Here is a 27,362-nt window from a genome sequence, read left to right as displayed (position 1 = left end):
ATCCTCAAATTTCCAGACCTTTCAACTATGTTGAACAATATGAATCTATCAAAATGTTAATTGGAAATGTTTGGGGAAATGATGGGTGTGGGGGGGATTCTCCCTCTGTTTACTTTTGACCATTAAAAGGGCAAAAGGCCTCTCAATTTCCAAAAAAATAGCCCTTTTTGAAGTTTTTACAACAAACGCTCTCTTAAAAAAACCTTTTATGCCCCTAGGGCATAACTTACAACCTTAGTACTGAGAGCTGTGGGGGTTGTCATACTCAAAGACATAATTTTTGGACCCTACCTTCAACAAAATGGCTATATCAAAATGTTGATCAGAAGTGTTTAGGGAAATGATGGGCATGAGGGGGGGGGGTGTATTTGTCCTCTGATTCCAATTCTAATTTCCAGAACTTTCAACTATGTTGAACAAAATGGCTTTCTGAAAATTTTGATTGGGCGTGAGAGGGGGGTTAGTTGCCCTCCAATCACTTTTGACTATTAAAAAAGGCACTAGCCCTCTCAATTTCCAGTTGAATGAGCCCCTTTTGAAGATTCTACAACAATGCTATCTATAAAAACCTTATATGCCCCCAGGGCATAACTTACAACCTTTGCCTGGAGGGCTCTGGGGGGTTTGTCATCCTCAAATACATAATTTCCAGAACTTAATCAATACCTGGAGCATTAAAGTCACCAACAATCACAACTTTTGATGAAACCAAAGGAAGGTAGGTAAGTGTAACTGAGTAGGCTCTCATTTTTTAAATTGCTATCAACATTCTTTGAAGGTCTACAATAAATAACTACAAAATGAAGATTCTGAGAAAAGCTTTAATGTCTCAACTCCAAACTAACAACTTCATACCCTTGATTCTTAAATTCAAAATCAACTTCTTTGTATTTAAATCCCAGGGACGAACAAACATAAACACAGACACCTCGTCCATAAATTGTATTAAGAATGTAAATTTTCATTTTAAAGGAACTAATTTTCATTTTAAAGGATGGTCAATCATTTTGATCAAAAGCTTCCATCAGTTGATTGACTCAAGTATGATTGACTGTCTAGGGGCCTGTTTGAGGCTTGAGTCAAGCGTTGAGGGTGATTGATTGAAAGTTTGAGTTACTTAATCATTTTGAACAAAGCAGCATGTTAGATTAGGTTTGGTCAAGATTGAAGGGTTGATTGAACGTTCATTAAAGTACATATCAATCAATTGATAGAAACTTGATGAAAATGATTGACCATCTAGGGCCTCCTTTAAAGAAAAAATTTCCTTATTGTTCTACTTATATTTTGTTGTTTATAAAAAAAAGGGCACTCTAGTGAAAACTTGACTAACAGCTAATTCTTTTGCTTAGTTGAGAAAGCTCCCTTTGCCCAATCCATTAGTATGCTAATATAATTTCTATCTTCAGTTGAAGCAAAAATCTACCAAAAATGGGTACAATTTGTTCAGACAGTCAAAACTTTAAAAAAAATTAACACAAAAATATTAATAAAAATCCAAATATTTTGGTTTCACACCTGGAAGCCTTTATGAACATCAAAAAATATAAACAAAGAAAATGAGCTTATCCAAAACATGAAAAAATAAAGAAAACACAAATGCTATACTATCAAGCAAAAAGAATGACAAATAGGAAATTCACATTTAAACAAAATCCAGCCATGTAATAATGCATAAGGCATATTCCAGGATGTATGTTATATACTGTTTTACATATATGTATGAATTATGGGACTCTAGCAAAATGACAGCATGTTTTTATTTAAAAATTTCACATATACCTTAGGTGTAAATAATTAAAAAACAAACTACAAATGAAGAAACTGTTGTGTTTGATTAATCTGATGAATCTCTTGTGTTGCTAAACAAGCTTATTGACTTTTTCAAAGTTTATGTTATACTTCATTTTAAAGTCAAAACTTAAATGAGGCTGAATCTGCAAAATTTATTGATCCTCTTTACTATTAAAAGAATATAAAATTTTAGCCTCTTTATTTTTTGTTAAACTATTATAAAGTAAATTTAATCTATATTCAGACTTGTTTCTATTTACACTAACCCTATTATACATAATTATTCTATTGTATTTCTATAATTTCACAAAGACTTTTGTAATAGCCAAATACAATTGTTGATTAATTTTGCATCATCAAACATAACATTATAGTGTGGAAGATCAAACAGATGTTTCACAACTGCTGAATCAAAAGTTCCAGATTTTTTTGAAATTATTCTTTAAGGAATAATATATTGCAATTTTGTGTCATTGGAGTTTATTTTCTAAATTTTGTTGGGATCTGATAATGTAGCCTACATATTTAGCCTCTTAATAAACTACCCTTCAGAGGCGAAGTCTGAATGGGTAAAAGTTCTCCTCTTATTGCAGAAACGGTAGTTTATTTAATTATTGTACTTTATTTTTGACAAGCATACACATTAATTGAGCTATTTTTGAAAGAAATTGTTCTATAAAAGCTAAACATGTATTGAGGTATGGAAAAAGTTCCAAAGCTGCCAGTAGCAGAATTCAACCGAATTTCAAAAGCTGCCAACACTTTAGCAGCTCACCTTGTGTTTTGACAGCTTTTCTTTGAGCAAAAAGTATTTTCTTATGTAAAAATTGCATTTTCAGATAAAATCGGCCAACAAATTTCACTAGGCCATGAAAACTGCTAAGTAGCATTGCTACTATACTACCCCACTTTTTGCACAGCAGCATATATGTAAGGAGTCAGATTCTATGGGATGGTAGCCCTATTTGTATTTAGGGTGCTGTTAAACAATGATCAGTTACAGTTAATGTTTTTTTGTTGTTTTTTCTTTTTGCAATCTTAGCAAATGCACAAATTTTGCTGGAAGGGGGGAGGAGGTTTAAGAAGGCTTTTTATGTGTAAGAAGAGTAACAGAAGTTTTAAGGAAATTATATAAACCTGAAGTAATTGTAGGGCTCCTAGATTTATAACTGTTGTAGATCTTAAGTTTGAACTTGCCTTCTTTTTTGTTTTTTAATAATGTCCTCTTTTCAGGTCAAATTTACAAAACACCAGTTGATGTAACTTGTCTATCAGTGAGGCAGCTTGGCTCAACAACTTGACTAGCCCATCTAGGCTTTAGTGCTTATTTGTGTTGGGCCAAGAATGTTGACAAAGGAAAATGTTTTATCCTGGTTCAAAGACCTTCCAGGGTCTAAACGAGTGGACCTAGTATGCTCTCTGTTTACAATGTGTGTACCGTTTGAGCTACATTTCTTTAGCACAGTTATTGAAGGGCTTAATAAGAAAGATTCAAAAGAGTTTTTAGATACAGAAGCCAAGTGCAATAACATAGCAAATCTTGCTGATTTCAGAAGCATTATGGATGACATATCAAGACAAAAAGCTGTTGTTGGACTTGCTTTGCTCCATTTTAATAACATCCAGTGTGCTAGTTATCTTTATAAGCTTTTGACCCAGCAACAGCCTGTAAACTCTATGCTGTGTTGGCTAAACCAGACAAGTGGGAACTATGAGCTTTTATCAGGGATTTTAGCTGAACTTCAGCTTGTTTACACTTTGGCAGCCAACCACCCAACATTTAAGTATGAAGAACAATCTGTATTTGCCAATATACTCACAGACTTTTCACGTTTTGAACAGTTTAGTACTGACCATTCCTCAACTAATGAGGATTTTGTTGCACCTCCTATACCTGTTAACCAGCCATATAGAAATAGAGATTCTCATGTTGTGTTAGAGGGTGATTTTATGTCTTCATCAGAAATGTTAAGTGATGTTATTAACTCAGTTAGCTCTATTGGTCTTGATAGCCCGGAAGGGCAGTATGAATCCTCAAAGGAAATCTGTGATAAAAGGGATATTCCTCCTCAAGCTTATTCAAGCAGCTCTGTTATTGTGAAAAGTTCAAAAATTGAAGATGTTTCTGATTCTTGTTTGAAACCTATTGGTAAGGTAGCTTTTTACCATTCTGATTGAGTTATTTTAACTGGCTGGTTATTTGTTTTCATACCTTAACACAAGGAGAAAATCCCTCCCTCCCCCCCCTAGGAAAACTCTTTCATCCTTGTCTCTGGTGTTGGATTGAATCTATGTGTGTTTTGATTACAGCTATTGTTTTGCTGTGATTTACAGTTACTTGTTGCCTGGAGTGTGGTTGTTTTTTTTAAGAGATAGCATAATTTCAATTGACATAAATATTTGGGAATTGGGTTAAGATGTAAAACATCAGAAATAGGCTAGGTAACTTATGCATAAAATTCATTCATCTCTCAAAAGTGCTTGAATACAAGTTTTCCTGATGATATTTTTGTTATATTTAGTCTAAATTCAAATTATCAGTCTTGGATGCTATTATCATCTAAGGATGTACCCAGCTTTTTTTCTGTGGGGTGAATAATTTTACATTCTATAATAATTCAAAAATTCGTTTAAAAATGATTCAATAATCTGTTTGAACAGAAATTTCATTTCTTATTATAGAATGTTGGTTAATTTACATCTGTTTTCTTATTGATTACCTAGTCTTGCAATACAAGAGGACATTATTAAACTTTTCTTTATTTGTAGACTTTCCTGATTTGTTGGATACTGTTCAGGGCAGGGGGGGGGGGTAATGGCCTTTGTAGATTTCAAGAAATACCTTTTTTATGTTTCCAAAATTATGTTGCCAATTTTCCTAAATGTGGCTAACTTTTGATTTTTAAAAATGAATCATCAATTTGAACTATAAATTTCTTTATAGGATCTCCAACATCATATTTCACGGACTGTAGTCAGGTCGACCACATTTCTTTGCATCGTATTATTCATCGTCGAAGCAATGAAAAGAGGAGTGATGCAGAACTCCAGGTGCGTTGGTCAGATGGAAAGGTGTCAATGGTGAGACTCTCTTCCAATGACTTACTGAAATTCCATCGCAAGGTTAGTAATTACAATATTATCTAGTGTATGATGCTTTATATATTATATACATACAAACACAAACATATATATATATATATATATATATATATATATATATATATATATATATATATATATATATATATATATATATATGTGTGTGTGTGTAAAAGCCATAAATAACATAGTTCTTAAAAATGACATCTGTCAGTATAATGCAACCAGATCTTTGGTTGCCTTCCAGGTCCAGGCTCAGCAAAGAGTTACTAAAAAAACTAAGTCTTTGGTTCCAGCTGACGTTATAGTTGCTGGAGTAACAGGAACGTAACTTTGAATTTACTTTTGCAATAACTTATACTAAAGTTAGTTAATGGACAGCTTTAGTAAATTAAATCTGCATTGTATTCATCATCAGTACTATTATCAGATTGCAAATATGGAAAAGAGATGGATACAATTGAGATTTATGAAGCTTAGGCTCCTATAAGCCCTTAGTTACTTCACAACCATTCCTGGTGCATGTCTAATCTAAATCACTTTTTAGGTTATAGCCATCTTAACTCGCTGGCAAGTGCGATTTAAGGTAATTTAAAGTAGTACGGTTTACAGTCTGGAATGCACCTCTTGACAAAAATCTAACGTATGCTGCTTCTAAGGAAAATGTATTCATCTGAACTTGGTTCATTTGATAAACCCATTTAAGAGTTTGTTGAAGTCTGTTTTCTATCACTTCTTTCTGTGCTGACAAAACAGCTAAATGATTGAGTCTCTTTTAAGTAATGTTTGCTGATTGCATGTCTTTGGCTTTATGAGGCCTGATTAAGTCTTAGCCCAAATGATGTATGTTACTTTTGAAATCTACATACTGTTTGTGTTAGTTAGGTGGAAACAGTAGTTCATTTGCATGGTTAGGTAAGCAACATAGTTTGTTAAGAATTTAAGTAACGAAGCCTGATTGTGCTATTAAGAATAACATTTGTGAGCAGAATTGTAAATTTCTCTCCAGAGAAGGGGGGATGAGTCCCTCCCAGGTTTAGTTCGAGAGGGGTTTCGGACAGTCGTACAGTATGCCGACGTATATATATACACGTAGTTATAAGTGCATACATGAACTGTGACACGTATGCACAGGTCAGTTAAGTTATTGAAAGGATGATAGATGGGTAGGCAAATATATATAAAAAAAAACAAAAACAGAGTGGATATATGGCGGACCCACTAGTTTAGACAGTCCAGTAAAAAAAAAGATCATAAGGAAATATTTAAGAGGGTGCAGTAGGCTAGTTAAACCTGGAATTTGGTGGAAAATGGGGGTTTTGCTGCACACCTCAGAATTCTGATAGATTTTTTTTCAACTTGTTTGTTAGTTTTTTGTTTTGTTTTTAATTAGTTTTTTTTTTGCTTTTACCAGTTGCTGTTTTATCTCTTGCTTTAAGCAGTTGCTTCTTATTTTTGAACCGAAATATTATTTCGGAATTGGGTTGTTCCGAAATCTTTTTAACCGAGATAAGTTAAAAAGAGCCTACTGGATTAAGGAATTATTTTGTTTCAAGATTTACTTTTCAACGTTGGATCAAAATTTGATCCAGAGGAATGCTATGTTTGCTATAAAGCACAACATACAGCATACACTGGAAATACAAAGTTTTCATGTTCTTTTTTTAGGCTAGAATACCCAAACCATCCTTTTTTATCTAAGCCTTAACTTTAAGTACATTATTTGCAGATTGAAACGTTGGTAACAACTCATGACGCATCGTCCACTCATGATACAAAACATTTGCCTTTACCTAGATTTCCGGGAGCTGGGAATCGTCCAATGTCTGGGAGAGTTATCCTTAAAAGCGAGACCCTGGGACCATATTTTGAACATCTTATGAAGGCATGTCCAGCGAAAGTGCTGCATTCAGCAGAAGTTGCGAATTTTTTTGTCAGATACTCAGGTATTTTTTTTCACTCTTAGCTATTTATTTACTTTTTTACTGAGCTGGGGTGTAGTGGGGACTTTGGAGTTTCTCTTTCTATTATATTCCTTTTAAATAAATATCTGTAAGAAATGATGCAAGATATCGTTTTTCCCTTAAAAAATGTGAATTTCTCACAAGATATTTTCTAAATTTATTTGGGGTTTTGTACTTAGATGGGATGTAGTTGGGTATTTTTGGATTACTCAGGTATTTTAGAAGACTACACTGCCTTTGCATGACGTACAAATAAGAGTTCAATAGGGACTAATCCTTTTTTAGATGGTGAAAACAATAACAAAATCTCTGGGTATTTCGGTCGTATACACAGTGACCGTCCTCAGCAGATAAACTAACTAACTACACCTGGTCCGAGAATTAAAGAAGGTATAGCTTCTTTATTTTCTGATAATTTTGAAAACTTTTTAAGCAATGTTTCTCTGGAGAGGCTAAAGTCATGATTGAGGTGATTTTTTGCTGTTTATTCAATATAAACAAAAATCACTTGCACTTGATATTGGATTTTCAAGGTATCACTATCAAAGCTCTTTTTCTAATTCACAGCAGGCGGGCTATTCAGTTGGTACTATTTAGCCCTCTTCTTTTTGCTTCACTCTGTGGGCTACAGAGCTACTGGCTTGGTTGTCTCTTATTTATTAGATATTCTCAGATATCTTTCAGTAGATCTTTCGACTCAAGGAGTTCAAATATAAGATGATAGATATCGATTTCTGTGCTCTGTGTGCAGGTATAGTTGGCTAGGCTCTTGGCTGATGGTGAGATTTTGTGGTGTTTGTTTTTTCCTTTAGTAGCGCATAAATGTAAGTTTTCTTCTTCTTCTTCTATTTAACAGCAAGCGGGCTTTTCAGTAAAACTATTTAGCCCTTTTCCTTTTGCTTCACTCTGTGGGCTACAGAGCTACTGGCTTGATTGCCTCATATTTATTATATATATTCAGATATCTTTCAGCAGATCTTTCGACTCTAGGAGTTCAAATATAAGATGATAGATGCCAATTTCTATGCTCTGTGTGCAGGTATAGTTGGCTAGGCTCTTGGCTGATAGTGGGATTTTGTGGTGTTTAAAGTATTTTAACAGTTTAGAAAGCAAGGTATGTGGTGCAGACGTCAGCATATTACATTCAAATAGGCAATGGTCAATTGTTTCATTATTCATATTACAATGCCTGCAAAGAGGGGACAGGGGAATTGAACCACTTGAATTAGAAATCTTATATGAGAATGCAAGGAAATTTAGTCCATTTGTTCCAGAACGAATTCTATGATAAATTTTAGAAAGATACTTATTGGGAAAGGGGGAAGGATAGGATTAATCTTATTAAAATTAATATCTGATAGCCTCCATCGGTAAATGTCTCTATTTGGGATTGGTCTCCCACTTGGCTGGTCAATATTTATAGCATTTTTTGCTATTTCATCAACCTGATGATTACCACTTATGCCAGAGTAACTAGGAATGTACTGAAAGTAAGTTTTTATGCCACTTGAAGCAAGATTATCAATAATACTTTGACAATGATAAGTGTCAATGTCCAACTTATATTGAGGAGCTGAGGCCAGCAACTCAAGGCTTGATAAAGAGTCGGAATAGATGATAATATTATTCGAATTTTCAATCAAAGATTCGTTTTGATTAAGGTGTTCTAATGCCATGATTATGGCATTTAACTCAACAGACATTATAGATAAATTATTAAATAATCTCTCGCCCATTGCAATTTTCAGGTGAGGAAGGAAAACACCACTTGCAACCTTCTCATTCATTTTTGACCCATCAACAAATATTTGGAAGTGATTTTTATAGGTAATTGTATTATGTTCTGCAAATTTTTTCTGGACAAAAGCAATTGGGGTTAAATCTTTATTCCATTTTGAAAATTCAGTATTTATTATGGGAAATGACCAAGTCCATGGAGGGGATTGGGGGAAAGTAGGTGCAATAGACTTTGCTGGTACAGGGAACTTCTTTTGAATATTGGCATACTCATCTGCAATACCTCTATACATGGTTGGATTTCTTAACCAATTATGTAATGTGTGTGAGCTATTTGATTAAATTTTTGTAATGTTTTATCAAGAGAAAGCTACGTCTATCCCTTATTGTTGTTAATGCACTCTCCATAAGCAGAAACTTGGTGCTTGTGGGTTTCCTAAGACCAAATATGAGACGTATTATATCATTTTGTGTTGTTTCAATTTTTTGCATCTGGGTCTTTGCACATCCACCATAGACAATGAGCCCATAGTCAATATGGGGTCTTATATGTGATTTATAAAACTGGAGTAAGGTTTTATCCTTACAACCACAGGGTGTGGAAAGAAGTCTTTTTAGTATATTTGCTTTTCTATAACATTTTTTATTGTGTTTGAAATGTGGAGGTGGAAATTAAGTTTTTGGTCAAGCATGAGACCTAGGTAATTAATGTTATTATCTTCTGGAATAGTTGTTTTATTTAGAGTTAGTTTTGCATTAACATGGTTTCGCTTCCGGTGAAATTGGATTATTTTTGACTTGGTGGGTGCAATGGGCAAATCTGAATGTTGAGAGAATTTTTCAAACTGGAAAAGTGACTTTTGCAGATTTGACTGTGCTATCTGAAAGGTGTTGCCAGATGACCATAGCACCAGATCATCAGCATATTGTAGATTCGTGTGGGGTAGGTTCATGTCCCAGAGATATAGGGCAAGTAGGAGGCAACTGAGGACTGCTCCCTGAGCTAGGCCTTTGGATATTGTCTTTTGGGGTGAAGAGGCTTAACCAACACAAACAATGAAACTTCGCACTTATATGAAGGATTTAATAAAGGATACTAGCTTAGGAGGTACGCCAATGTTTGCAAGTTTATTTAAAAGGATTTGGTGGTTCACATTGTCATATGCTCCTTAAAAATCTAGGAAAGCTGCCACTAGGATATTATTTTTTTTAGAAAGATTCATTTATTGCACTTGTTAGCAAAATGAAAGCATCTGTTTAGGAGTGGTATTTCCTGAATCCAGTTTGAGTGTGTGGGATCATGTTATTATTCTCAACAAACCAGAGGAGTATGTGATAAATCATTTTCTCCATTATTTTTCCCATCCCAAGTGTAATCATTATGGGCCTATAAGACTCAGGGTTATCTTTTGGTTTATTTTTCTTTAGGATTGGTAGGAGGGACGAACATTTCCATATGTTGAGGAACCTAGAAGATGCCCAAGCATGATTATAACAATTTAGTAGTTCTTGTTTGTATGAAGGTGTGAGATTCTTTATCCATGTAGGGTGTATACTGTCATAACTGCTGCTAGTTTTGGTCCTAATATGATGTATTGCATTATTCAATTCCTGGATTGAAAATGGATTAGTTATGTACTCGGATCCTGGGCGTGGCTGGTAACTAGGGTTATTAGGAATTGTGGACAGTTTGCTTTGATTATTTGATGTTAGCTTATTAACAAAAAGAGTTGCAAATAGGTTAGCCTTTTCAGTATCATTGTCATAATGGGTATTATTATGTATAAGCTCATAAAGGAGTGGGTTGGGAGAAGTCTTTTTCCCACATATGTGGCTTATGACTTTATGTATAATTGGCTCATGCGTTTCTCTGGAGAGATTATTTGCAAAATTATTCCAGTATTTATATTTAGCATCTATTATAGTCTTTTTTAGATTAGATTCTGCTTGTAATTTTTTTAAATATGTAGTAGGTGTTTTTTTTTTTTATGAATTCTGTCCTAGCTGCCTTTTTTATCCTCCATCTATTTAGGCACTCATTTGTCCACCATGCCTTAGGATTTTGTTTAGGGAATGTTTTCTTAGGCATTGTCCTAGGGATAGCATGATTAGCTGTATTTATTAGTAAAGATGTCAACGCTTCAGCATGTGTGTCAACTGTTGTGTTAGAAATGCATGAACTTTGGGTGAAACTTGTAATTTCATCATTTAGCTTATTTTGGAAAATAGACCAATTTGCTTTAGTGTTGATATATTTGGAGGTATGAAATAAAGTTTCAGCAGGTTCATTTAGGGAGCAAACTATAGCAAAGTGGTCTGTACATAGACTATCAATTTTATTTATGTAAATTTTGTTCAAAAAATTGAAAGACACAATTTGTAGGTCAATTGTGGAGAACTTGCCACTGTCGGGGTTGAAATATGTATTCAGGTTTGGAGGGGTAGCAACAGCTAATTCATTTTTATTTGAAGTCATATGCTCAATAAATTTACCAGCTTTATTTGCTGGTTTATTCCCGCACAAAAGGCTGTGGGCATTGAAATCACCACAAATAATGATATTTTTTAACATATTAGAATTATTTATATAATTAAAGAAATTCTTGGCATCTGTGGTTTGGCCATTAGGGTTATAAAAGCTTATTATGTAGGTTTTTAAATTATTCAGCCAAACACTTATACCAATTACATCAACATCATTTTCAAAATCTGGAGAATTGATGCCACAAAATTTTATATTATTATTAACTAATAAAGCTACACCACCTCCTTTTCTCTCTGAAGATCTATTCTTTCTCAGGATAGTATATCCCAGAGACTTAATTTGTTGATTTTGGGTTAAATGAGTTTCCTGGAGGCAAGCAATATTAATGGAATTATTATTCATAAATGTTATTAGTTCATTTAGCTTATTTTTTGTGAGTGGTCTTACATTCCATTGGAGTATTGATAAATGTTGTGTTGTTGAGTTATTCTTCATATGACTGTGCATCAATGTTCAGCTTTGTTAAAAGTAAAGCAAGATCTTTTTTTGCTTGAATGAGCATATCATCTGGGATGTAGATTTTTGCCAATTCTGCAATAATTTTTGTTTTCTGTAGTTGATGTATGTTCATGGCCTGAACTGCATTACAGTTTAGAATGAATAAGCGTATATTTAGGGATTGCATTTTTGGTAGTGCATCCTGTTTGTTGGTTAAGGGATTGATTCCTGGTAGTGTTTCTGGTTTGTTTCTTCTTGGGAGGGAGGGCCAGGCTGGCCTCATCTCACCGGAAAAGGAGGCTTGTTGGCTTGGTGATTCCTTCTGATAGGGATTTGAGCTAGGGGGCTTAGAAGATGGTGTTTTATATGGGGTGCTTGATGCATTATCTTCTTCTTAAAGTTCGTAAGTCTTCTTCTTCTTCTATTTCACAGCAGGCGGGCTATTCAGTTGCTACTATTTAGCCCTTTTCTTTTTGCTTCACTCTGTGGGCTACAGAGCTACTGTCTTGGTTGTCTCTTAGTTATTAGATATTCTCAGATATCTTTCAGTAGATCTTTTGACTCAAGGAGTTCAAATATAAGATGACAGATATCGATTTCTGTGCTCTGTGTGCAGGTATAGTTGGCTAAGCTCTTGGCTGATAGTGAGATTTTGTGGTGTTTGAAGTATTTTAACAGTTTACAAAGCAAGGCATGTTGTGCAGACGTCAGCATATTACATTCAAATAGGCAATGGTCAATTGTTTCATTATTCATATTACAATGCCTGCAAAGAGGGAATTGAACCACTTGAATTAGAAAGCTTATATGAGAATGCAAGGAAATTTAGTCCATTTGTTCCAGAACGAATTCTATGATAGATTTTAGAAAGATACTTATTGGGAGAGGGGGAAAGGATAGGATTAATCTTATTAAAATTAATATCTGATAGCCTCCATCGGAAAATATCTCTAATTGGGATTGGTCTCCCACTTGGCTGGTCAATATTTATAGCATTTTTAGCTATTTCATCAACCTGATGATTACCACTTATGCCAGAGTGACTAGGAATATACTGAAAATAAGTTTTTATGCAACTCTAAGCAAGATTATCAATAATACTGAGACAATGATAAGTGTCAATGTCCAACTTATATTGTGGAGCTGAGGCCAGCAACTCAAGGCTTGATAGAGAGTCGGAATAGATGATAATATTATTCGAATTTGCAATCAAAGGTTGGTTTTGCTTAAGGTGTTCTAATTCCATGATTATGACATTTAACTCAGCAGACATTATAGATAAATTATTAAATAATCTCTCACCCATTGCAATTTTCAGGTGAGGAAGGAAAGCACCACTTGCAACCTTCTCATTCATTTTTGACCCATCAACAAATATTTTGAAGTGATTTTTATAGGTAATTGTATTAAGTTCTGCAATTTTTTTCTGGACAAAAGCAATGGGGGTTAGATCTTTATTCCATTTTGAAAATTCAGTATTTATTATGGGAAATGACCAATTCCATGGACGCGATTGGGAGAAAGTAGGTGCAATAGAATTTGCAGGTAAAGGGAACTTCTTTTGAATATTGGCATACTCATCTGCAATACCTCTATACATAGCTGGATTTCTTAACCAATTATGCAATGTGTGTGAGCTATTTGATTCAATTTTTGTAAGATGTTTTGTCAAGAGAAAGCTACGTCTCTCCCTTATTGTTGTTAATCCACTCTCCATAAGAAGACACTTAGTACTTGTGGGCTTCCTAAGACCAAATATGAGACATATTATATCATTTTGCATTGTTACAATTTTTGCATCTGGGTCTTTGCACATGCACCATAGAAGATGAGCTGTAGTAAGGTTTTCTCCTTACAACCCCAGGGTGTGGAAAGAAGTCTTTTTAGTATATTTGCTTTTCTATTGCATTTTTTTATTTTTTGAAATGTTGAGATGGAAATTAATTTTTTGGTCAAGCATGAGACCTAAGTAACTATTATGATGATATTTTGGGATAGTTGTTTTATTTAGAGTTTGTGGCGAATTAGAATGGCTTCACTTCTGGTGAAATTGGATTATTTTTAACTAAGTGGGTGCAATGGGTAAATATGATTGTAGAGAGACTTTTTCGAACTGGAAAAGTGACTTTCGCAGATTTGACTGTGCTATTTGGAAGATGTTGCCAGATGACCATAGCACCAGAACATCAGCATATTGTAGATTCGTGTGGGGTAGGTTCATGTCCCAGAGATATAGGGCAAATAGGAGGCAACTGAGGACTGCTCCCTGAGGTAGGCCTTTGGTTATTGTCTTTTGGGGTGAAGAGGCTGAACCAACACGAACGATGAAACTTCGCACTTCTATGAACGATTTAATAAAGGATACTAGCTTAGGGGGTACTCCAAGGTTTGCAAGTTTATTTAAAAGGATTTGGTGGTTCACATTATCATATGCCCCTTCAAAATCTAGGAAAGCTCCCACTAGGACATTATTTTTTGAGAAAGATTTATTTATTGCATTTGTTTGCAAAATAAAAACATCTGTTGAGGAGTGGTGTTTCCTAAATCCAGTTTGAGTGTGTGTGATAATATTATTTTTTTCAGCAAACCAGAAGAGTCTTTGATATATCATTTTCTCCAATATTTTTCCCATCACAGGTATAATCATTATGGGCCTATAAGACTCAAGCTTATCTTTTGGTTTATTTTTATTTAGGATTGGTAGGAGGGACGAACATTTCCATATATTGGGGAACCTAGAAGATGCCCAAGCATGATTATAACAATTTAGCAGTTCTTGTTTGTATGAAGGTGTGAGATTCTTTATCCATGTAGGGTGTATATTGTCATAACTGCTGCTAGTTTTGGACCTAATATGATGTATTGCATTATTCAATTCCTGGATTGAAAATGGATTGGTTATGTACTCGGATCCTGGGCGTGGTAGGTAACTTGGGTTCATAGGGATTGTGGACAGTTTGCTTTGATTATTTGATATTAGCTTATTAACAAAGAGAGTTGCAAATAGGTTAGCTTTACCATTATCATTGTCATAATGGGTGTTATTATGTATAAGCTCATACAGGAGTGGGTTGGGGAAAGTCTTTTTCCCACAGACATGGCTTATGACTTTATGTATAATTGGCTCATGAGTTTCTCTGGAGAGATTATTTGCAAAATTATTCCAGTATTTATATTGAGCATCTATTATAGTCCTTTTTAGATTAGATTCTGCTTGTAATTTTTTTAAGTGTGTAATAGGTGATGGTTTTTTTATGAATTCTGTCCTAGCTGCCTTTTTTTTATCCTCCATTTATTTAGGCACTCATTTGTCCACCATGCTTTAGGAATTTGTTTAGGGAATGTTTTCTTAGGTGTTGTCTTGGGGATAGCATGATTAGCTGTATTTACTAGTAAAGATGTCAAGGCTTCAGCATGTGTGTCAACTGTTGTGTTAGAAATGCATGAACTTTGGGTGAAACTTGTAATTTCATCATTTAGCATATTTTGGAACATAGACCAATTTGCTTTAGTGTTCATATATTTGGCGGTATGAGATAAAGTTTCAGCAGGTTCATTTAGGGAGCAAACTATAGCAAAGTGGTCAGTACATAGACTATCAATTTTATTTATGTAAATTTTGTTCAAAAAATTTAATGACACAATTTGTAGGTCAATTGTGGAGAATCTGCCACTTTTGGGGTTGAAATATGTGTTCAGGTTTGGAGGGATAGCAACAGCTAATTCATTATTATTTGAAGTCATATTCTCAATGAATTTACCAGCTTTATTTGCTGGTTTATTCCCCCACAAAAGGCCGTGGGCATTTAAATCACCACAAATAATGATATTTTTTAACATATTAGAATTATTTATATAATTAAAGAAATCCTTGGCATCTGTAGTTTGGCCATTAGGGTTATAAAAGCTTATTATGTAGGTTTTTAAATTATTCAGGCAACCACTGATACCAAATACATCAACATCATTTGTAAAATCTGGAAAATTGATGCCACAAAATTTTATATTATTATTAGCTAATAAAGCTACCCCACCTCCTTTTCTCTCTGAAGATCTATCCTTTCTCAGGATAGAATATCCCGGAGACTTAATTTGTTGATTTTGGGTTAAATGAGTTTCCTGGAAGCAAGCAATATTAATGGAATTATTATTCATTAATGATATTAGTCCATTTAGCTTATTTTCTGTGAGTGATCTTACATTCCATTGGAGTATTGATATATGTTATGTTGTTGATTTATTCTTCATATGACTGTGTATCAATGTTCAGCTTTGTTAAAAGTAAAGCAAGATCTTTTTTTGCTTGAATGAGCATAACATCAGGGATGTAGATTTTTGCCAATTCTGCAATAATTTTTGTTTTCTGTATTTGATGTATGTTCATGGCCTGAACTGCATTACAGTTTAGAATGAATAAGCATATATTTGGGGATTGCATTTTTGGTTGTGCATCCTGTTTGTTGGTTAAGGGGTGGATTCCTGGTAGTGTTACTGGTTTGTTTCCTCTTGGGAGGGGGGGGGAGGCTGACCTCATCTCACCGGACAAGGAGGCTTGTTGGCTTGGTGATTCCTTCTGATCGGGATTTGAGCTAGGGGGCTTAGAAAAGGGTGTGTTATATGGGGGGCTTGATGCAGTGGGGGCATGTGACGGTGGGGTGTTGGGTGGTTTCATTACAGGCTTTATTTGGTATTGTTGGGGAGCATTTGATTTCATTGCTGCAAAGGGGTATGGGATGGCCTTCTCTGTTGATGTTTGGAGTGTTAGAGCTCTTTTCTTGTATGCAGGGCATAATTATTTATTTGTAGATTCATGTGGGCCTTTGCAATTGATGCATGTAGGCAGAGTGTTGTTGCAAGTTGTCAGCTCTTTAGGATGGAAGGATTTACAATTACCACACTCTTGGAGAATTTCATTGCATTTGTTTGTCGTGTTTCCCAGTTTGAAACACTTCTGACACTGGATAGGCTTAGGTTTGTATTCCTTGTGTGGTTTGATTTGCCCAAATAGGAATAATTTTTCTGGGATATCAATTTTATCCTTCAGTGTGAATAAGAAGGATCTACTGGGTTTTAGGCCATTAGAGTTAGGTTTTCCAAGTTGGGTAACATCCTCAACTGGGATTGTGTTTCCAGCCCTATCTGAGAGGTCTTCTTTTAACTCCTGAGTAGATATCTCTGGGGGAACATTATAAACTACTATTTTTGTTGGTGATTGTTTTGGGTTCCAATTAGATGCAATAATTGGGGTATTCAGAAGGGATTTAAGGTTAATTATTGTATCTGCTGATTTCTGATCTTCTACAGCTATTAGCAGAGATCCAATTCGGTTACTGTTAAGAGAGAACATTGATTTTAGCAATTTAAAAATTGCAACTCTTATTGCAGAGATCATTTTTATTTCAAAGGGGGTAGTGGGAGTAATTTTAAGGTAAATTCCTAAGTTTTTGGAGGGAGGATCTTGGGCAGGGAGAGGGGAAATGCTTTTAATTGGGGAGATTTTTTCGTTTTTTTAGAACTTCTAGAGAGGACCTCTTGAAACCCATTATCATCATTTATGGTTACATTAGCCCCTACACTTATCATTGTCCTATTCTCCAAATTGGAGCTATCATAAGAACTTTGAGATAGCGTGCTTGACTAGCCAGGATGGGTATCTTTCACTATGACACTTTCACTGGAATTTGATTTGGGATCTGGGGGGACTTTTTTTTTTTGGAGGACTTCTAATCATTGCCTATTGGAAGAAGCTTTAAACACAAAAATAAAACTAAAACAAGAAGGGAAAATAGAATGATATCAAACCGTCTGCACTATACTATGGGGAGGATAAACACCACAGTATAGCCCTGAGGATGAGCTGAGCAGGAGTGGTTTGGTACAACTGCTGATTAGAAGCGATAATAATCACAAGAAAATATATTTCGATTTTCTTATAAGGTTGCTGTTGCTGTTCGTTTTGTCACTGAACTTTATTCTTCTTCTATTTAACAGCAGGCGGGCTTTTCAGTAAAACTATTTAGCCCTTTTCCTTTTGCTTCACTCTGTGGGCTACAGAGCTACTGGCTTGATTGCCTCATATTTATTAGATATATTCAGATATCTTTCAGCAGATCTTTCGACTCTAGGAGTTCAAATATAAGATGATAGATGTCGATTTCTATGCTCTGTGTGCAGGTACAGTTGGCTAGGCTCTTGGCTGATAGTGGGATTTTGTGGTGTTTGAAGTATTTTAACAATTTACAAAGCAAGGTATGTTGTGCAGACGTCAGCATATTACATTCAAATAGGCAATGGTCAATTGTTTCATTATTCATATTACAATGCCTGCAAAGAGGGGACAGGGGAATTGAACCACTTGAATTAGAAAGCTTATATGAGAATGCAAGGAAATTTAGTCCATTTGTTCCAGAACGAATTCTATGATAAATTTTAGAAAGATACTTATTGAGAAAGGGGGAAAGGATAGGATTAATCTTATTAAAATTAATATCTGATAGCCTCCATCGGTAAATATCTCTAATTGGGATTGGTCTCCCACTTGGCTGGTCAATATTTATAGCATTTTTTGCTATTTCATCAACCTGATGATTACCACTTATGCCAGAGTGGCTAGGAATGTACTGAAAGTAAGTTTTTATGCCACTTGAAGCAAGATTATCAATAATACTGAGACAATGATAAGTGTCAATGTCCAAATTATATTGAGGAGCTGAGGCCAGCAACTCAAGGATTGATAAAGAGTCGGAATAGATGATAATCTTATTATAATTTTTAATCAAATGTTGGTTTTGCTTAAGATGTTCTAATGCCATGATTATGGCATTTAACTCAGCAGACATTATAGATAAATTATTAAATAATCTCTCTCCCAGTGCACTTTTCAGGTGAGGAAGGAAAACACCACTTGCAACTTTCTCATCCATTTTTGACCCATCAACAAATATTTGGAAGTGATTTTTATAGGTAATTGTATTAAGTTCTGCAAATTTTTTCTGGACAAAAGCAATGGGGGTTAAATCTTTATTCCATTTTGAAAATTCAGTATTTATTATGGGAAATGACCAATTCCATGGAGGGGATGGGGGGAAAGTAGGTGCAATAGACTTTGCTGGTACAGGGAACTTCTTTTGAATATTGGCATACTCATCTGCAATACCTCTATACATGGCTGGATTTCTTAACCAATTATGTAATGTGTGCGAGCTATTTGATTCAATTTTTGTAAGATGTTTTATCAAGAGAAAGCTACGTCTCTCCCTTATTATTGTTAATCCACTCTCCATAAGCAGAAACTTGGTGCTTGTGGGTTTCCTAAGACCAAATATGAGACGTATTATATCATTTTGTGTTGTTTCAATTTTTTGCATCTGGGTCTTTGCACATGCACCATAGACAATGAGCCCATAGTCAATATGGGGTCTTATATGTGATTTATAAAACTGGAGTAAGGTTTTCTCCTTACACCCCAGGGTGTGGAAAGAAGTCTTTTTAGTATATTTACTTTTATATAACATTTTTTTATTGTGTTTGAAATGTGGAGGTGGAAATTAAGTTTTTGGTCAAGCATGAGACCTAGGTAATTAATATTATTATCTTCTGGAATAGTTGTTTTATTTAGAGTTAGTTTTGAATTAACATGGTTTCGCTTCCGGTGAAATTGGATTATTTTTGACTTGGTGGGTGCAATGGGTAAATCTGAATGTTGAGAGAATTTTTCAAACTGGAAAAGTGACTTTTGCAGATTTGACTGTGCTATCTGAAAGGTGTTGCCAGATGACCATAGCACCAGATCATCAGCATATTGTAGATTCGTGTGGGGTAGGTTCATGTCCCAAAGATATAGGGCAAAAAGGAGGCAACTGAGGACTGCTCCCTGAGGTAGGCCTTTGGATATTTTCTTTTGGGGTGAAGAGGCTGAACCAACACAAACAATGAAACTTTGCACTTCTATGAAGGATTTAATAAAGGATACTAGCTTAGGAGGTACTCCGAGGTTTGCAATTTTATTTAAAAGGATTTGGTGGTTCACATTGTCATATGCTCCTTCAAAATCTAGGAAAGCTGCCACTAGGATATTATTTTTTGAGAAAGATTCATTCATTGCATTTGTTAGTAAAATGAAAGCATCTGTTGAGGAGTGGTATTTCCTGAATCCAGTTTGAGTGTGTGGGATCATGTTATTTTTCTCAACAAACCAGAGGAGTCTGTGATAAATAATTTTCTCCATTATTTTCCACATCACAGGAGTAATAATTATTGGACTATAAGACACAGTCTTATGTGGATTTTTATTTCTCTTCAGGATTGGTAGGAGTTACGAACATTTCCGTATATAAGGGAACCTAAAAGATGACCAATCATGATTACAACAATTTAGTAATTCTTGTTTGTATGAAGGTGTGAGATTTCTTTATCCATGTAGGGTGTATATTGTCATAGCTACTGCTAGTTTTGGACCTAATATGATGTATTGCATTATTCAATTCCTGGATTGAAAATGGATTAGTTATGTACTCGGATCCTGGGCATGGTTGGTAGATAGGTTTCATAGGAATTGTTGACAGTTTGCTTTGATTATTTGATGTTAGCTTATTAACAAAAAGAGTTGCAAATAGGTTAGACTTTTCATTATCATTTTCATAATGGGTATTATTATGTATAAGCTCATACAGGAGTGGGTTGGGAGAAGTCTTTTTCCCACATATGTGGCTTATGACTTTATGTATAATTGGCTCAGTTGTTTCTCTGGAGAGATTATTTGCAAAATTATTCCAGTATTTATATTTGGCATCTATTATAGTCCTTTTTAGATTAGATTCTGCTTTTAATTTTTTAAAATATGTAGTAGGTGTTAGTTTTCTTATGAATTCTGTCCTAGCTGCCTTTTTTATCCTCCATTTATTTAGGCACTCATTTGTCCACCATGCTTTAGGAATTTGTTTAGGGAATGTTTTCTTAGGTGTTGTCCTGGGGATAGCATGATTAGCTGTATTTATTAGTAAAGATGTCAACGCTTCAGCATGTGTGTCAACTATTGTGTTAGAAATGCATGAACTTTGGGTGAAACTTGTAATTTCATCATTTAGCTTATTTTGGAAAATAGACCAATTTGCTTTAGTGTTGATATATTTGGATGTATGAGAAGTTTCAGCAGGTTCATTTAGGGAGCAAACTATAGCAAAGTGGTCTGTACATAGACTATCAATTTTATTTATGTAAATTTTGTTCAAAAAATTTAAAGACACAATTTGTAGGTCAATTGTGGAGAAATTGCCACTGTTGGGGTTGAAATAGGTATTCAGGTTTTGAGGGGTAGCAACAACTAATTCATTATTATTTGAAGTCATATGCTCAATAAATTTACCAGCTTTATTTGCTGGTTTATTCCCCCACAAAAGGCTGTGGGCATTGAAATCACCACAAATAATGATATTTTTTAACATATTAGAATTATTTATATAATTAAAGAAATCCTTGGCATCTGTAGTTTGGCCATTAGGGTTATAAAAGCTTATTATGTAGGTTTTTAAATTATTCAGCCAAACACTTATACCAATTACATCAACATCATTTTCAAAATCTGGAAAATTGATGCCACAAAATTTTATATTGTTATTAACTAATAAAGCTACACCACCTCCTTTTCTCTCTGAAGATCTATCCTTTCTCAGGATAGTATATCCCAGAGACTTAATTTGTTGATTTTGGGTTAAATGAGTTTCCTGGAGGCAAGCAATATTGATTGAATTATTATTCATAAATGATATTAGTTCATTTAGCTTATTTTCTGTGAGTGATCTTACATTCCATTGGAGTATTGATAAATGTTGTGTTGTTGATTTATTCTTCATGTGACTGTGTATCAATGTTCAGCTTTGTTAACAGTAAAGCAAGATCTTTTTTTGCTTGAATGAGCATGTCATCTGGGATGTAGATTTTTGCCAATTCTGCAATAATTTTTGTTTTCTGTAGTGGATGTATGTTCATGGCCTGAACTGCATTACAGTTTAGAATGAATAAGCATCTCTTTGGGGATTGCATTTTTGGTAGTGCATCCTGTTTGTGGGTTAAGGGATTGATTCCTGGTAGTGTTTCTGGTTTGTTTGTTCTTGGGAGGGAGGGCCAGGCTGGCCTCATCTCACCGGACAAGGAAGCTTGTTGGCTTGGTGATTCCTTCTGATAGGGATTTGAGCTAGGGGGCTTAGAAGATGGTGTTTTATATGGGGTGCTTGATGCATGGGGGGCAATTGACTTGGGGGTTTTGGTTGGTTTCATTACAGGCTTTATTTGGTATTGTTGGGCAGCATTTGCTTCCATTGCTGCAAAGGGATATGGGATGGCTTTTTCTGTTGATATTTGGAGTGTTAGAGCTCTTCTCTTGTATGCAGGACATAATGATTTATTTGTAGATTCATGTGGGCCTTTGCAATTGATGCATGTAGGCTGAGTGTTGTTGCAAGTTGTCAGCTCTTTAGGATGGAAAGATTTACAATTACTACACTCTTGGAGAATTTCCTTGCATTTGTTTGTTGTGTGTCCCAGTTTGAAACACTTCTGACACTGAATAGGCTTAGGTTTGTATTCCTTGTGTGGTTCGATTTGCCCAAATAGGAATAATTTTTCTGGGATATCAATTTTATCCTTCAGTGTGAATAAGAAGGATCTACTAGTTTTTAGGCCATTAGAGTTGGTTTTTCCAAGTTGGGTAACATCCTCAACTGGGATTGTGTTTCCAGCCCTATCTGAAAGGCCTTCTCTTAACTCCTGAGTAGATATCTCTGGGGGAACATTATAAACTACTATTTTTGTTGGTGATTGTTTTGGGTTCCAATTAGATGCAATGATTGGGTTATTCAGAAGGGATTTAAGGTTAATTATTGTATCTGCTGATTTCTGATCTTCTACAGCTATTAGCAGAGATCCATCACGGTTAATGTTAAGAGAGAACATTGATTTTAGAAGTTTAAAAATTGCAACTCTTATTGCATTTATCATTATTATTTCAAAGGGTGTATTGGGAGTAATTTTAAGGTAATTTCATAAGTTTTTGGAGGGAGGATATTGGGCAGGGAGAGGGGAAATCCCTTTAATTGGGGAGATTTTTTTCCTATTTTTAGAGCTTATAGAGAGGGCCTCTTGAAACCCATTATCATCTATGGTTACATTAGCCCCTATACTTACCATTGTCCAATTGTCCAAATTAGAGCCATCAATAGAACTTTGAGATAGGTTGCTTGACCAGCCAGGATGGGTATCTTTCACTATGACACTTTCACTGGAATTTGATTTGGGATCTGGGGTACTTTTTTTTTTGGAGGACTTCTAATCATTGCCTATTGGAAAAAGCTTTAAACACAGAAATAAAACTAAAACAAGAACGGAAAATGGATTATATCAAACCGTCTGCACTATACTATGGGGGAGGATAAACACCACAGTATAGCCCTGAGGATGTCTTGAGCAGAATTGGTTTGGTACAACTGCTAATTAGAATAGATAATAATCACAAGAAAAATATATTTCGATTTTCTTAAAAGGTTGCTGCTGCTGTTGAGTGCTGTTAGTCGAACTTTATCGAAGGTGGTATAATCGCCTTCTTCTTACATTGCAAAAGAAAATGTTGATATATAATGTTTGCTTGTCTCTTATGCAACTTTGTATAGTTATAAACTTGTTTGTAATATTATCCCCATACAGATGGCGTTGGTATCTTCGAAGACCACACTGCCTTTCCATGACGTACAAATAACAGTTCTATAGGGACAAATCTTTTTATTAGACAGTTAAACCATAACAAAATCTCTGGATATTTTGGTCACATACACAGTGACCGTCCTGAGCAGATAGTATGTGACCGAAATATTAAGAGATTCTGTTATTGTTTTTGGTATAAGCCCAAAGACCTAGCTGAACACAAGGAAACATTTTAAGAAAGCAATTCTTACTTCATAATATACAGAATAATCATAGTTAACACAATTTTGCACGGGGAGAACCTTTATCTTCACTTCTTTCCTTCTTTTTTCAGTTTTTCTAAGAAATTCATGAATTTTTCCCAATGACATTGGTTCAATTTTGAAAACTCTAGTAAATGCGCTAAAAGCCGCGACATGTACAAAATTTATTTTGTAGCGTCACTATAGTAACTGCAGTGGTGAAAGGCCAGAAACTTTGCATTGAATATAAACGACCATGATCACGCCATCTATAAATACATTTTTCAGATTGCATTTATTTCAGCATGAATTTAAAAATAGAGAAAACGCTTATCAAAAGCATACCGTTTTTTAAAAAAAAATTGCAAAACTGGAAAAAGAAGTGAAGATAAAGATTCTCTCCATACAAAGTATGTTGATTATTATTATTCTGCATATTACGAGGTAAGAATTGTTTTCTTAACAGGTTTCCTTATGTTTGGCTAGTCTCCTAGGCTTACACCTTGTTTTCACTGTCTAATAAAAGGAATTGTCTCTATTGAACTATTGCTTCAACTGCTCCTACTCTTTATCCTTATATAAAGAAATTATAATAAATATAAAGAAGAGATTATCCTTATCTCTTTTTTCCTCTTATATGAAAGATAGTTGAAAACCGGTAAGATATTGTTGCTCTCTAAAAGTCTTGCACTTTTTATTCGAAATTAAGGAAGATTTTTCTTGTGGATTTGTATCCATTGGTCGTATTTGCAAAGATATATTTACTTCAAAGAGGTAGTGGTTGAGACGAGAAATGTTTGGGTACCTTATATTCAATTACTACCACATAGAAATTGGTGTTTTGTGTAACATTACTGTTCCTTTTCTCGTTAAAAGTCTTGGACTTTTATGTATTCGTAGAAAGTTTAAAATTTCTTTTTTTTTTGTGGAATATCTCTTCCTCTGTATCCCTGATTATTTGACCTTGTGTGACCTCAAATAATACTTGGAAAATTTACAACTTAATTTATGCCTTAATCCGTAAATGCTATGTCGGATTAAGTTCTGGACTAGTATTTGGGAAATCGGTACTTCGAACCCCCCTTATGATATCATTTTATCACGGGGGGGGGTCAAAGATGGTAAAAGGGTGTTTTGGCCACCATTTTTCATTTCTTTCAGACCACTCTCAGTGGGAAAACTGTAAAAGGAAGTGCTGCCTTCAAAGCATATCTTTATAAAAAATTTTGCTTTTCTTTCTTTCTTTCTGGAAATGGTCATTGGTGCCAACTTTTAGGGTTGACAGAACCAACTTCAAAACGTTTTTTATAGATGGAATTGAGACTCCACTAAAAAAGCTTGAAATGGAACTATGCAACAGAATGTAATTAAAACAAACTTTAGATTATGAAAAATTATGTAAGCATATTATAGTATTTCAAATATATAAAGTAGCCCTCTCCCCCTTTTACGCTCTCCTTGGGAAAAGGAAGAATTGACACTCGGTCATGGAACTCCATGAAGCTCTATTGGTTCTATGTGGAAGTTCTGATTTAAAAATAATCTTATTAAGCAAGAACATGTTCTAATGAAAACAAAAAAAGTCACTTTGCTTATTTGGATGTCAATATAATTGTGGAAAAAAGGAATCTCTGATGTATTCTTTTCTTTGTATTTCTTGTCAATTTGAATATAAAGATGCTCTCAGGTACATTTTAGTATGAGTCAAGGTAAAGGCCTATAAAAGGTGTTTATATTTAATAACCAAAGCATTTTCTGATATTAAAGTCAATCAAGTTTTTTTTTTTTTTTTTTTTTTTTTTTTTTTTTTTTTTTTTTTTTAATCTTGGCTGATACTTTTTATATAAAGTCTTTTTTTTTCGACGACTGCATACGACGGAAGTTGGAACAATGATGCAGGCATAAAAGAAATCGATACTTGTCCTAGAACTAAAACCAATAGGCTTTAGTTAATTGCTATTTAGGCTCATAAAGAAAATAAAAGTATTTTGATTGTAGGGCGTGCTCAGCCGCAACACCATCAAGAATCTCAGAAGTCTGTTTCACCTTGTATTTTACCCCAAGAAGAGTCATGGGAGACGCCAGAGTGTTTTGAAAGAGGGAACCGTAAGTCTCCAAGCAAGAGTGGCTCCACATCACCCGATGAAAAACAGCCTGTTAATACAGTAGTTGTTTTTAACTCGAGTATTGAGAATCAATCCAGAGCACCATCTTCAGTGCACTTATCTTGTCCCAAGCCTGGTATTCTTTTCTTCCTTTCTTCGTAAGAGTTCAATTTAAGGCTGGATGTGTTTGCCTTGACTGGCAAGCAGCCAGAATTCTGTTGTTACTCCTGTTTCAGAACTTTTTTTTTTTCTTTTTTTTTCTTTTTTTTTTTTTTTTGTACTATTTGGTCCTCAGTAAAATCACTTGGTCATTACCACTCAACCTATTAGGTTCTTTTTATAGAACTCATTTTAGGGATTTGGATATGTATAGAGCGACCCTCTTCAACAGATACCGAAGATAATTTCGGAGACCACACTGCCTTTCCATGACCATTGAATAAAAGTTCAAAATAGGGATAAAATCCTTTTTAATTGACAGTGTATAGAAATTCACAAAAATACCAGATATTTCGGTCACATATACAGTGACCGTCATAAGTAGTAAAACTAAACTAAAACAATTTAAAACAAAAGTTTATATACGAAATCAAATAAAGCTACATATTGTTACATAAAGCTACAAACAATATGTAGTTTTATTTGATTTTGTATATAAGCTTTTGTTTTAAATTGTTTTAGTTTAGTTTTACTACTTATGACGGTTACTGTATGTGTGACCAAAATTTCTGGTATTTCTTGCGAATTTTCTATACAATGTCTATTAAAAAGGGTTTTATTCCTATTTTTAACTTTTATTTTAACAGATACCGAAATTATAAAAAAAAGCAGCTGATAACAATATATGCTTTTTATTCTGATTAAAGATATGTAAAATCCTTTAAGTTTAAAGTTACTCTTCTAAACTTACTAGCTCAAGAAATATCCATTATTTGCAAAATAAAAGGCAAATGTCACCATAAAAAGGGGTAATCTTGCTGAGAATTACACTCATGAAATTCAGCACGAATGAGGGCCATAGGACAGAGGTTTCAACTCCTTATCTACTAAAATTCGAAATATCGTTGTTTTCAGGGGGCAGTGATTATATTAAATCAATGGTTGCAGAATATCAGGAAAAGGGTCATTCGAACTGAATTATCAAGTTCTACTGTCAGTTTTAGTAACAATAGATATAATTCTATTTTCAGTTTTAGCTAGCCCGGATATGACCAAAATGCTGTCGAGCGAAAATTTTGAGATGGACAATGATTATGGGATAATCTAAAAGCTTTCTCACTGGTTCAAGGGCCATACAATACTGTGTACAACAATACTATCGATCATGTAGCATTGAAGAGTTGGGCAACACAAATTAAAATGGATATCATTGGAGCTTTTGTGGCGGGGGGGGGGGGGGGGCTTAAAAGTTGATTTTTTTTTTTTACTCAAATCTCCAAATTTTCCGTGAGATCTCCTTAAAATGAGTGTCGAATGCGGTGGGCGAGAATCTAGATTAAAGATGCACCGTGCTTGCTGAGGTGGTGGCAGGTCCGCTATTACTGAAAATACGGTAATTTTGACTAAAAATAACAGTTTTTAGGAAATAAAGATTTGTAATATGAAAAAAGTGTGTGTGGCTGAAAAAGGGGGATGGGCTAAGAGTGTCGTAGCCGTGTCCCTGTTAGGCTTACTCGTTTAAAGACGAGCAGAAATTTAACATGTAAAGTTGTTGTTTTTTTTTTGTTTTTTTTGTTTTTTT

The 27,362-nt window shown here is 34.6% G+C and overlaps 1 protein-coding gene across 3 annotated transcripts in view; it reads left to right on the top strand.

Moving 5' to 3' along the window:
* LOC148947651 (uncharacterized) overlaps window positions 1–27,362 on the top strand; it is a 48,967-nt gene that overhangs the window by 6,059 nt on the left and 15,546 nt on the right. For all 3 annotated transcript variants that reach the window (XM_089095350.1, XM_089095348.1, XM_089095349.1), the window contains exons 2-5: window positions 3,028–3,943; window positions 4,739–4,917; window positions 6,626–6,842; window positions 25,515–25,757. In XM_089095350.1, coding sequence (XP_088951476.1) covers window positions 3,139–3,943; window positions 4,739–4,917; window positions 6,626–6,842; window positions 25,515–25,757 — 1,444 coding nt within the window. In that variant the 5' untranslated portion in view covers window positions 3,028–3,138. The remainder of the gene's footprint in view (window positions 1–3,027; window positions 3,944–4,738; window positions 4,918–6,625; window positions 6,843–25,514; window positions 25,758–27,362) is intronic.

The sequence above is a fragment of the Artemia sp. Qi Xiang Cuo genome, chromosome 10 (genome assembly GCF_049724085.1).
Source record: "Artemia sp. Qi Xiang Cuo chromosome 10, ASM4972408v1, whole genome shotgun sequence".
NCBI classification, from domain to species: domain Eukaryota; kingdom Metazoa; phylum Arthropoda; class Branchiopoda; order Anostraca; family Artemiidae; genus Artemia; species Artemia sp. Qi Xiang Cuo.
This window is presented reverse-complemented; position numbering and strand designations above follow the sequence as displayed.